The 12,397-nt window shown below is 44.0% G+C and overlaps 1 protein-coding gene and 2 non-coding genes across 3 annotated transcripts in view; 2 read left to right on the top strand and 1 right to left on the bottom strand.

Moving 5' to 3' along the window:
- Positions 1–2,049: 2,049 nt before the first annotated feature.
- On the top strand, positions 2,050–2,139 carry TRNAY-GUA (transfer RNA tyrosine (anticodon GUA)). Its single transcript is given in 2 exon segments — positions 2,050–2,086; positions 2,104–2,139. It is a non-coding gene; the product is annotated as a tRNA-Tyr (tRNA).
- A 3,587-nt stretch (positions 2,140–5,726) lies between these two features.
- On the top strand, positions 5,727–5,890 carry LOC139038868 (U1 spliceosomal RNA). The gene has a single exon (XR_011492006.1). It is a non-coding gene; the product is annotated as a U1 spliceosomal RNA (small nuclear RNA).
- Positions 5,891–7,551: 1,661 nt separating this feature from the next.
- SNX6 (sorting nexin 6) overlaps positions 7,552–12,397 on the bottom strand; it is a 47,479-nt gene continuing 42,633 nt past the window's right edge. The window contains exon 14 of the mRNA XM_070478036.1: positions 7,552–9,241. Coding sequence (XP_070334137.1) covers positions 9,188–9,241 — 54 coding nt within the window. The 3' untranslated portion in view covers positions 7,552–9,187. The remainder of the gene's footprint in view (positions 9,242–12,397) is intronic.

The raw sequence follows: 12,397 nt of genomic DNA, 5'->3' as shown, positions 1-12,397 counted from the left end.
TGGTCGCCTCCACCGCATCAGGCGGGTGTTCCCGGAGCGAGGTGCTCCACGGCAGGAACCCTGGCCTTTGGGCCGCGCCCCCGTCTGCTGCCCCAACGCGCAGACACTGGGCGGCCCCCCAGGTGTCCTTTGGTCCTTTCCGATCTGACTCGGTCAAAGAGAAACACAGCGGACCGCAGAGAACGTGGTGAAAGCAGACTTTATTCAGTGAATACTGACAGCAGGGGAAAGAGCTGGCCGAGCTCCATTCCGAAATGGGCGAGGGGGTCGGAGCGTTTTAAAGGGAGGATGAGCAGGAGGCTCAGAAGAGGCAACAGTGAAAAACCACAGAGTTGGTCAGTAGAGAGGCAGGCCGGCCGAGTTTGTCAGCGGGCAGCTACTGAAGTTAGGATGGGTCCTCGCACAGAAAGTGGGAGACACGAACCCTATCCTTCTTTCTTACATTTCAAAGGAATGGCTCTCAGCCCAAAGAGAGACCCTTTGGGCTGCAAGAGAACCATCTTTACAATTGCAAACCCTGTTAAACGAATGCTCTAACAAAGGGCAGTTAGGCGACCTTCCTGTCGGTTCAGTGGTTAAGACTCTGAGCTCCCAATACATGGGGGCAGGGGTTACCCTGGCCAGGGAACTAAAATGCAGCATACAGAAGCCGAAGGAAGGAAAGAAAGAAAAACCGGAGATCAGGGGCCTGTGTCAGGTGTTAGATTTTTTGAGACAGGATTATATATATTATATATACTGTAGACTCTAGTCGCATGTTATTACAAAATATTGAGTGTAGTCCTGTGTGCTATATACAGTAGGTCCTCTTTGTTTATATCTTTTATATATAGTACTGTGGATATGTTAATATCCAATTCTGTCTTCTCCCCACCTTTCCCCTTTAGTAACCCTAAGTTTGTTTTCTATGTCTGGGATCAGACAGACATTTTAATGGGGGTGGAGGTCAAGCCAGGGACTGGACCTTATGCTGCTGAAAGCCAGGCTCGAGTCTGGTCAAGTCTCTTAGTGCAGGAAATGGTTTGGAGGGGTTGCTACCTGCTGACAGTTCTGTAGTTCTCAACTCACATGCTCTATTTTGTGATCAAAGAAGATAATTCTGCGCATCCCCCTGGGCAAACCCTGGCTCCTGGCCCCTTCTTTTATATTCTAATCTCCTCTTTGACAGTACTGGACACTTTTCCACTCAACAACTATTTATTGAATACCCCGTGCCAAACACTGTTCAGGAATTTGGCAACAAAAAGGCCTCTTGATATTCATATTTTACTTAGAGAAAGGGGTGTGGGGTGGGAGAAAATTGACAAGAGACACAGTAGGTAAATTAACTAGTATGTTAAGAGCTATGAAAAAGAAAAAACAAAAACAAGGAGGAAAAGTGGATGGGAGTTGCTATAAGGAGGCAGGTTGCTGTGTTGATTTCGGTGGTCAGGGAAGGCTCCCTGGAGAAGGTGACAATGTGAGCAGACTAGAGGGAGGAGGGGGCTGGTCATGGGGCTGTCTGGGAAGAGCATCCCTAGCAAAAGGTCAGTTAGAACAGTGTCTGGAGAAAGCAAGAAGGTCCTGAGTACAGAAGAAAATTTATGAATGGTACCGAAACTGAGAGAGGTGACTGCGAGGGGACAAGAACTGAGGGTCTTGTAGACCTTTGTGAGGATATAAGTCTGAGTGAACCAGAAGTTTCCAGAAGAGAAGCGGCTTCATCTAAACCCTCCACACCCCACCACACCCCATCCCCCACTCCCTTAGAAAAGGAGAGAAAATCACTTTGGTTGTAAAGGTGGCAGAGCGAAAGCAGGGAGATCCTGAGGAATGCAGGCAAGATGAGGCTGGCTTTGAAGGGTGGCACAACGTGCCGCACAAGAAAACACCATTTTATTCAAAGGAGTATTTTGAACTAACGGCACTTAAAGAGCACTGAAACGGCACTTGAACGCTCTCTTCAAAAGGGCTTCCCACCAGCCCAGACGGTCTCATCTTGGGCGTCCCAGTGTCGTGCTGCGGCATTTCCAGAAAAAGTGAGGTCCCCGGCCGCTTGGTGGCGCGCACCCTTCGATAGCTCAGCTGGTAGAGCGGAGGACTGTAGATCCGACACGTGTGGTCATCCTTAGGTCGCTGGTTCGATTCCGGCTCGAAGGAGGTGCTGCTCGCTTTTGCTCCCCAGTGAAAGGGACCCCGCCCCCGGCGCCTCTGCTCCGCCCGACACCCTGCGGCAGCGCTGCGTCCTTCCTCCTTGGCCAGAGGCGGGAAAGCCTTTGGGGGACACCCGCGCAGCCCCGCGTTGGCCGTGGCCTGGGGACTCGCCTGCGCCGTCTCCTGCCCGCAGGCCGCACACAAGCCCGCAGCGCGGTGGCCTCCGCCGCGGGCCGCGCCCTCTCCACTTTTCTTCGCTTTCGCACTCCCGCCCAGGCCCTCCAAACAGCTGCCGCGCACCAAAAGCCCTGCAGCGAGGCCGACAAGCACCCAGGCCGTCACAGGGTCAGGGACAGCAGGGCACCCTTCCTGAAACCCCCTCAATGCCAGCTCAGTCCCCGGCTCTGCCCCCAAAGGAAGCTCACAGTCTTTCAGCCTCCCAACCTCTGTCTCTCCGTCCCTGTCTTTCATATGGTCTCTGAGGTGCAGACTTGGGGAGACAGGAAATCTTCCCAACCATCTTAATCTATTTGTGGGGCAGAGCTGCCACCCGGAGATCTTCGGAACCACTGCCAATGGAACATCAGTAAATGCGATGGAACGAGAAGACTTAAAAGCAGTTGCTCATCAGGACTTGCTCTTATTTGCTGCCCTGAGACCACCATGAGAAGACTGACTAATCCTATTGGAGGATGAAATATGGGAGTGAAGATGAGATATGTCTGCTGAGGCCCTTAGACCAACCTGCCCCAACTGTCCGATAAGCTGACTGTAGCTGCATAAGTGAGCCTACATCAATGCCACAGAACTGCCCAGCTGAGCCCAACTGCAATTGATAACCCAAAGGATGGTGGGCAAATAACATGGATGCTATTTTTTAAATTAACTAATCATTTTATTTATTGGCCTGAGTCGGGTCTTAGTCACCATTGCCTAGGCTTAGTTTCTCTGCAATTCTTAACCAGGGGACCAGGGAAGTCATCCACATGGTCACTATTTTAAATTGCTAAGTTTTAGGGTAATTTGTTACACAGCAGTAGATGACTGATACACCACCTTAACCAAATAATGTTAGCACCACCAATAACTGAACAAACTGGCATCACATGCTTCCAATGTGATGCCCACAGGAGGACACTGGATTAACTTGATACGGCTATCATAATAAAGTACTACTATCTGGGTGGTTTGAAACAACAGAAATTTATTCTTTCACAGTTATGGAAGTTAGAAGTTCAAAATCAAGGTGTCAGCAGGACCATGCTTCCTCTGAGATTCTGGGTAGAGTCTGTCCTTGCTTCTTCCTAGCTTCTAGTGGTGACAGTCAATCCATGACTTGCAAGACAAGTCACTGCAAGAGCACCACTACAAGACCACTGCATCTGTCCTTTGTCATTACATGGCATTATCCTCATATTATCTCTGTCCTTACACAGCATTTTCCTCTTATAAGAGAAACATTCTTACTGGATTAGGACCCACTTTACTGACCTTTTACTGAAAGCTGAGCACCGAAGAATTGATGCTTTTGAACTGTGGTGTTGGAGAAGGCTCTAGAGAGTCCCTTGGACTTCAAGGAGATCAAACCAGTCAATCCTAAAGGAAATTAGTCCTGAATATTCATTGGAAGGACTGATGCTCAAGCTAGAACTCCAATACTTTGGCCACCTGATTCGAAGAACTGTATCATTAGAAAACACCTTGATGCTGGACAAGATTGAAGGTAGGAGGAGAAGGGGACGACAGAGGCTGAGGTGGTTGGATGGCATTACAGATTCGATGGACATGAGTTTGAGCAAGCTCTGGGAGTTGGTGATGGACAAGGAAGCCTGGCTTGCTGCAGTCCATGGGGTCACAAAGTCGGACATGACTGAGTGACTGGACTGACTTACCGACCTTACCTTAACTTGGTTATATCTACAAAGATTCTATTTCCAAATAAGGTCGTGTTCATAGGCAGGAGGGATTAGGATATCAACATGTGTTGTTGTTGTTTTTCCTGGGGGGGGGGGCAGGACACAGACATAATTCAACCTGTAAATGGATACAGTATCATTTATGTTGTCTACCTGTCAAAAAATACATACTTGAATGTAATTATGAGGACATACAGGACAATTTAAAACCCAAAGGATATTCTACACAATAATAACTGGCCTGTAATTTTCAAAAATGCCTGCATAATGAAATAAAAAAGGGCTGAGAGTTATATAAGATTAAAGAAGGTTAAAAAGTCAGGATACATAATGTAACACATGATTCTAAATTTTCCTTTGCTATAAAGGATTACTGGGAGAATTGAGCAAATGGAATAATGTCTATAGAATAAATAACGTATTAATGTTAATTTCTTGATTTTTATAGTTACACTGGGGTTAGATAAGAAAATCCTCTATTTTTAGGAAATATACACTAAGAAAGAAAAGTTCCTGAGACAACCAATAATCAAAAAGGGTGCTTGGAACTTCCCGGGTGGTCTAGTGGTTAAGACTCCGTACTTCCACTGCAGGGCGTGGGGGGTTGGGGTGGGGATCGGGGCGGGCGGGCGATTCCATCCCTACTGGGGGAACTAGCATTGCCCCCACCAGACATCTCGGCCAAAAACAGAAAGAAAAAATGGTGCTATAACACGTGTTCTAGGATCTTTGAGCAGTCAGGACCTCAGGAAGCCTTCCCTAATCTTAAAATCTCCAGTCATGCCTCTCGCCTCGCTTTGCTCCCTAGCACGGACCACCCAGGAGCGCACAACAGTTCGTTCAGTCGTTTTGCTCCTGTTTGGGAAGGAGCCACTCGATTCCGAGAAATAATCTTCATGTACGGAAGAGGAAAAGACAAATCTGGCGGTTGAAAAGGCAGCCTAGTCCTTCAAGACGAAAACGTGATATTTGCGTGCATTTGATTTTCAGGGACCATTCAACACCCCACCCAGCCCATACACATCTACCCCTTGCAGGGACGGGTTTGCCCTGATAGCCTGTTTTTCTTTCGCTGTTGCAAGATTAGAGTACTACATAATCTGAAAGATCATGGACAAGGATTTAATTTCTTGCTAAATTTAAGACGAAACTCTGCTCTTACTATTTAACGTCCGATTGACATCCTGTTGCGTGTCAATTTCAGTAAAAAGGTGAAACCAGACTCAAGCCCGGACCCACCCACACCCTCAACTGCGGGGCACCGAACGCCGCGAGCTCGTCTTCTCTGGTCCCCTCTCTGCAGGCCCCGACTTGTCGCCACGCGCCCCCCCGCCCCCCCATCGAAGATATCCGCGCGTCTCGGGTGAGGTCAGTAGGCTCCGCGGTCCGCAAGGCGAAGCAAAAGGACGCCGGAGACACCCACGCACGGGCGTGGCGCATGTAGATGAGCAGGCGCGCAGAGGTTGCTGGTCCCGCTTCACCTGGGCCTGCGCGTCCTGCGTGTGGACACGCGGAGGCTCCTGGGGTTGGTCTACGGCTGAGCGAGGCTGAGCGAGGCCGCGGCGACGGGCGTGCAGGGGCGGAGGGCCCGGAGAGTGCGGAGTCGGCTGAGAAAGTGATCGTGCCTGGAGGATGAAGCGAGCGCGAGAGTGCTGGGCGGTGCATGGGCGAAAACTCATACTTACCTGGCAGGGGAGATACCGTGATCACGAAGGTGGTTTTCCCAGGGCGAGGCTTATTCATTGAACTCTGGGTGTGCTGACCCCTGCGACTTGCCCAAATGTGGGAAGCTCGACTGCATAATTTGGGGTAGTAGGGGATTGTGTTCGCCCTTTCCCCTGGTAATTGTGAATACGGATAAAAAGGGACTTATTTGGTGTCTGGAGTATGTGTGTTTCGATGTTTTATACCCAAAGGGATTTGTAGCGGTGCTCTTTTGTCATTTAAGTTTTCGTTTTCTATAAACTTGCTTTCCGTTAGCTGTCGTTGTTGTTCAGTGCCTCAGTCCTGCTGATTCTTTGCCACCCCATTAACTGCACCATGCCATCTATCGAAGTTTGCTCAAACTCACGTCCGTTGAGTCAAAATGATGCCATCCAACCATCTTATCTTCTGTCGCCCCCTTCTCTTGCTCTCAGTCTTTCCCAGCATCAGCGTCTTTTCCAATGGTAGCCAAACTATTGGAGCTTCAACTTTAGCATCAGTCTTTCCAATGAACATTCAGGGTTGATTTCCTGCAGGATTGACTGGTTTGATTTCGTTGCTGTCCAAGGGACTCTCAAGTCTTCTCCAGCACCATTGTTCCAAAGCATCAATTCTTTGGCTCTCAGCCTTCTTGATGGTCCAATTCTCACATGTGTGTGTGACTGGAAAGGCCATAGCTTTCTATAAGGACGTTTGTAAACAAAGTGATGTCTCTGCTTTTTTAATATGTGGTCTAGATTTGTCATAGCTTTTCTTTAAGGAGCAAGCGTCTTTTAATTTCATGGCTGCAGTCACCAACCACAGAATTTTGGAGTCCAAGAAAATAGTCTGTCACTGTTTTCATTTTTTCCCCCATCTATTTGCCATGAAGGGATGGGACCAGATGTCATGATCTTTTGTTTTTTGAATGAGTTTTAAGCCAGCATTTTCACTCTTTTCATCAACAGGCTCTTTAGTTCTTCACTTTCTGCCATAAGGGTGGTGTCATCTGCATACCTCAGCTTATTGATATTTCTCTTCTACCCCATAAGCAGTGAAAAATCAATTTCTTAACAGCTTTCCTTTTACACCCCTATGTGCCCACTGGAAAAAAAAACTCTCATCCAGTTGGACCCTCACTGGCCTCAGGCAGGCTTGACCCACCTTTTTTCTTCAATGATTTCCTCTCCTGTCACCCTCCTTGCTCATCACATAAACTCCTAATCCCTAACACCCTTGGTTCTCACCACAACCAGCAATGACTCCCCAAGCCACTTCGACAGATCAGGTTGCTCCTCTTCCTCTGGAAGCATAAAGCGTCTCCTGAGGGGAGCCATTTTGTCCACTGCTGTCCTGTCTCTGCCACTAGATGTCTTCCTCTGGCACCTTTGCGGTGGTAGGTTTTATGAATGCCACAACTCAATCACTAGCAGTGAATGCAGGGTGGGCTATTTTAAAGAGAGACTAGCAGTGAGCTACAGAATAAATGTTTCAATTATTCTGGAGGTACAAAGTAAATTTTTTCCATATGACTTCAAAGCAGTAACACACATTCTTTCCCAAGACCCTTGGATAGTAATTAATTCATTTATACATGTACTTATTAAGCGCACCTCACCTCCCCACACTCATAATTGTTGCCTCCAGTTTACCTCCATTCCGTCAAGCATTCTAAAATGTAAACCAGGTCGTCAGGGGATGTACTTTCCACTGTACTCCCTTCCTAGAAAAAGGCCACCTTGGTAGAAACAGATTAGTTGATGGCTGTGTAGAAAATTGTGAACTTGCTATTTTTTAGCATTGACACAGCATCTTCACATTTCCAAAGCACTGTACCAACATTTATTAATCCTCACAACACCCCTGTGAGGTAGGTCAGTATATCCTTCATGGTAGAGAAACAGGCAAAGCTCAAATGAACCTTGTGGTTTGAGGCCACAAAGGCAGCTGGTGAAGGGACAGCCCCTGAATCCAGAGGCTGGGGCCCTCCACCCCACGTTCACCCAATGGCGGGCATCACAGGGGCATATTCTCACCAGTGAAGGGGACACGGAGGACAAAACACAATCTCTCAGCCAACACAAACATGGACAATTCAAACGCGCTAAGGAACAACAGTAACACAGAGGAACATTGAGCAGCACACCAGTGAGGCCAGAGACAAGCAGCCGAGGAAGTCTGGAACCACAGTAACTAGCCCTGAGACCCAGGCAGGCGGTCTTCAGAATGGTTTGCAAAAACAATTAGGAACACACTGGAGGGGTGACCAACCCAAATGCCTGTGGTTTCTACATGGGAGACAACTTAGAGTGGAAAAATCCAACCACTCAAGCTAACTAGGAATAACATAATGGTCATTCACATTAGAAAGGTCAATAATATTTGTAAAGTAGCTACTGACATTACCTTAACTTTGTACCCTAACTTTTATTCCAAATATTCCAATTTTTCCCCACGGACAAGTGCTATTCCCTATAGCAGGCCTCTTTCTCTCTACATACCGATCTATACTCTGGCATATGTCTCATGGTTAATTGGCTGAGCTAGAGGTGGAATCCTGGGAATCATAACAGACCAGAGTCTCTGTTCCAGTTTTAGAAACAGCAGTCTCTAACCTGTCTCTGTCCAATTCCATCTTACAAGAAGTGCTCAAAGCACCCAGAGAAGCAGTTCATTCTTTTGTAAAGCGGTGAACTTGGTTCCATATGCCATTTTAAAAGAAATAAAGAAAAGCTAAGACCTGCACTGTAAAAGCATAGTATAGGAGTAGATTATAACTACTCCAAATTTTAGAGTGATACAATGACCACAGAGTTAAAACTATCACTGTTATCACTGTTTATTTGACAATAGTTGGTTTAGTCTACAAGTTTAAGGCAAACATAATAATGCATTTGCTTTTCTTCAGAAATCATACTTATAAAGAGTACATAAAGCCTGTCCCAAAACTTCTAAGCAATGTTCATTAATTAAAATAAGTCTGATTAAGATGCTTTACCAGGATACAAGAATGAACTATGGTGGTGTATAATGTGTTTTTTTTTTTTAACAAAATTTTTTTAAAAAGGTAACGGCAATCCTTATCTTCCAAACCATGTATTTTGGAAAGGGTTAAACTTCACAAATTATTTAAAGGTAAATAAGATTGGCAGCCAAAAGGAATACTATTCATAAAATAAACACAGTTATAGAGGCTACTTAAAAAAGACAGAACTTTGGACTTCTGAAGAGGAGGAGGGCGCGATGATGGGAAATTGTCCAAGGCGCAGGTGCCACCACGCAGCCCGCAGACCCGTGGGTGGCACCGATCCATTATTTTTCAGAAAAAGGGAGAGGAGATGCACTCTGTCAGCTGTTTCTTTCATTTCCAGTGAGCAGTAAATGCCTAACATCATTAAGAAAAAATAAAATCTGAAGGAAGGCAGCCCTTTTTAACTGGAAGGCAAGAGTGTGGCTTATGTGTCTCCATTGAGCACTGCCAGGCAGTTCTGCAGCAACTGTAGATTACCCTGAAAAGGAAGGGAACAGAAACAGTGAGGTTCAAATAGTGTGAAAGAGTCTTACTGAAAACACATGGCATTAGAAATCACATTAAGATACCAGAATTGTGAAAACAGTCATTATGTAGAAATAAAGGTTTAAAGACATAAAATTATAGAATCTGTTCCATGCATAATAATATTTTCCACATACTAGATACTTCAGTAAGTTTCTATCTAGACCAATATTAATATTTGGCATGCTCTAGTGAGGGTTATAAATATGCCCTTTGTATACAGATTAAACTACTGAGCATGTTCTGATTGTAAGGTAGGTTCTTATTCTTTAACTATTAAAATATACGTTAGCTTAGACTTATAGCAGTTTTATAAAAACAGTAAGATCACACAGAAGTATTCTACAAAAGTCTTACCTAAATGCCCATTTATAAAACATGTGAACTGGCATCCAAATTTAGGAACATACAAAAGTAAACTTAAGTATATTTATGTTACAGTAATATATTAACAGGAGTGAAGGAAATCCTTCTCCTTAGAAAGTCAACTAAAATGTATAAAGATGGAATTAGAAAATGACCATTTGGCAATCATCACAAATTAACTGACTCAGGCAAAACACCTGAATGGATGTATTATGAGACTTAAAGTGCCAATACTGCAGCCATTAGCTATGTACAGCTGCATAATTAAAGTTTCTGTTAATTAAAATTAAACAAAACCTCAGTCCCTCAGGTGCATTATCCACATTTCAAGTGGTCAACAGCTACACGTGACTGACGCCAACCACACCAGGCAGTGCCAATGAGAGTATTTCCACCATGGCATGACGTTCTACTGGTCAGTGCTGGGGTATTTAACAGTCTCAAGTACCTCCCCACAGAATACCTCTTAATTCCAAAGTATAAAACAGCAACTCAGCCACTGTGAAGCCTGCAGACATCACTGTACAACATGTGATCAATGTTGTACATTGATCACATTGTACAATATCAATGTTGTACATTGCCAGTAAGGCAGCTGAACAACAGCATGTATCTCCTCACATGTGAGGCAATGAGACCATCTGAACATCACTTCAGTGTGGGACCCCTTCCCAGAGTGCAGAACACAAACCCAGGCATCAGACACCTGAACTGAGGGACATTCTAAGGGGCCTGTATCCAATGCTACGAAGCACAAAATCAGCAACTTCTCCAGACACCAGAAGTCTAAGACGACAGGTGCACTGAATACACACAATCTCTTCAATCTCCTTTCGCCATTAAGGACATTATTGGAACAACTAGGGAAAAGTGAATACAGGTCTCTGGGTTAGATAACAGAATTATGTTGATACTAACTTCCTCACCTTTATAACTATTTTAAGAAAATTACTTGGTTTTAGGAAATTCACAATGAAATGTGTAAAAGGAAGAAGCACAGTATCTGCAACTTATTCATATGGTTTAAGACAAAAATAAGTGTGTACAGGGGTGTGTGTGTAAAGAGAAAAGGGGAAGAAGAGGGAAAAAGGACAAAATCGATGTGATAACATGAACATTTGGGGAATCTGGGTGAAGAGTATTCAGGAATTCTTTGTACTTTCCTTGCAACATTTCTGAAAGTCTAAAATTAAGTGAAAATAAACAATTTTAGATGTTTAAGTTACTGTCAATTTTTGGCCAGTATAACAAAAGAACTGTGACAAATGATTCTAAGCCTGCCTATCGTTATGAAATTACCTTCTTACAGCTGCATCCCTCAATGGGAATCACTAAGTCACAAGATGTATGTGCTGCAGGCTGACACCTGCCAAAATGGCCCACAAAAGGTGTACCTTTCTCTGCACCTACAATAGGGGACTCATGTCACACCCTCACAGCTGGCTCATCATTTTCTTTCGTTACTGCCCCTATCATACATTTGTTATTTCCTTAATAAAGAATCTGAGCCTATTTTCAAGGACACAAAATTGACCTAACTATTGAGTTTTCTGTTATAACTAGACTTCAATTATGTGGTAAAGTCATATATGTCAGTTATAATAAATAAAACCCAAAGTAGTTTCAAACATCTTGCTGTAAACTTAACTATTATCTACTCTTTCTGGAATGGTTTACTTGGATTCTGGAACCAAAATGAGATTTTGTTCAGACTTACAAGATCAGTAAGAAATCTGAGACAACAGAGTTCTCCCAGCCCAGCACTCCAGACGCTGGGGCTGTGTGATCCCCTCCTGTGGGGGCTCTCTGGTGCATCGGAGGATGTTGAGTAGCAACCCTGGCCTCTGGCCTCTACATAACCTACCCATCCCGACTGGTGACAGCCATAATTGTCTCCAGAAATTACTAAGTGTCTTCTGGGGGGCAAAATCACCAAGAGTTCAGAACAACTGGACTAGAATAGCTGTGAGAAACTGGCACCCAAAGAACACACCTCAGAAAGAATTTGAAAAAGTACAAAATCTGGAAACCAGAGGCTAACACCAATCTATAGCACAGGTCAGCAAACTTTTTTTGTGAAGTGCTAAACAGTAAACATTTTATACGTTCGGAGACAATTTGATCTGTTTCAACTACTCAACGTTGCTGCAGTAGTATGAAAGCAATCATAGACAAGGCATACGTGAATAAGCTTGGCTGTATTTCAATAAAACTTTATAAGTTAAATTTGAGTTTCATGTAATTATCATGTCAAGAAGTATTATTCTTTTGATCTTTTTATAATCATTTAAAAACACGAATGTTATTTCTGACACACAGGCTGTACAAAAACAGGTTATAGTTTGTCAACTCATCCTTAATCTATAACAAAATCCGTGATAGTTTATAACCTCTTTAAAAAGAACATAAACAGTGAACATCAGAAAATCAAAACAGGCTTGATCCTAATGTCCTTCACAGATAAAACGGAGAAATAATCGTGGATAATAGTATAAATAAGTGAATTCATAACTATTCAAATAAATATAACCAAATAAGTATTAATTAATAAGTTAATATCAATTAGTATAGAAAGAACAGAAGGGAATTAAAAGTTTTTTGGTGCCACTTACTTTTATAAATTAGATTAACAAACACTGCTTCATTTAATCCTGATCAACCTTTTAAATCAAAACTTAGATGAAGACATAAAAAGGAAGTTCATGCAAATTGCAAATATCAAACAACTGACAGGAAAAACTAG

Source organism: Odocoileus virginianus, chromosome 16 (genome assembly GCF_023699985.2).
Source record: "Odocoileus virginianus isolate 20LAN1187 ecotype Illinois chromosome 16, Ovbor_1.2, whole genome shotgun sequence".
Taxonomy (NCBI): Eukaryota; Metazoa; Chordata; class Mammalia; order Artiodactyla; family Cervidae; genus Odocoileus; species Odocoileus virginianus.
Note: the sequence above shows the minus strand (reverse complement) of the source record. Positions and strands in the feature narration are given on the sequence as shown.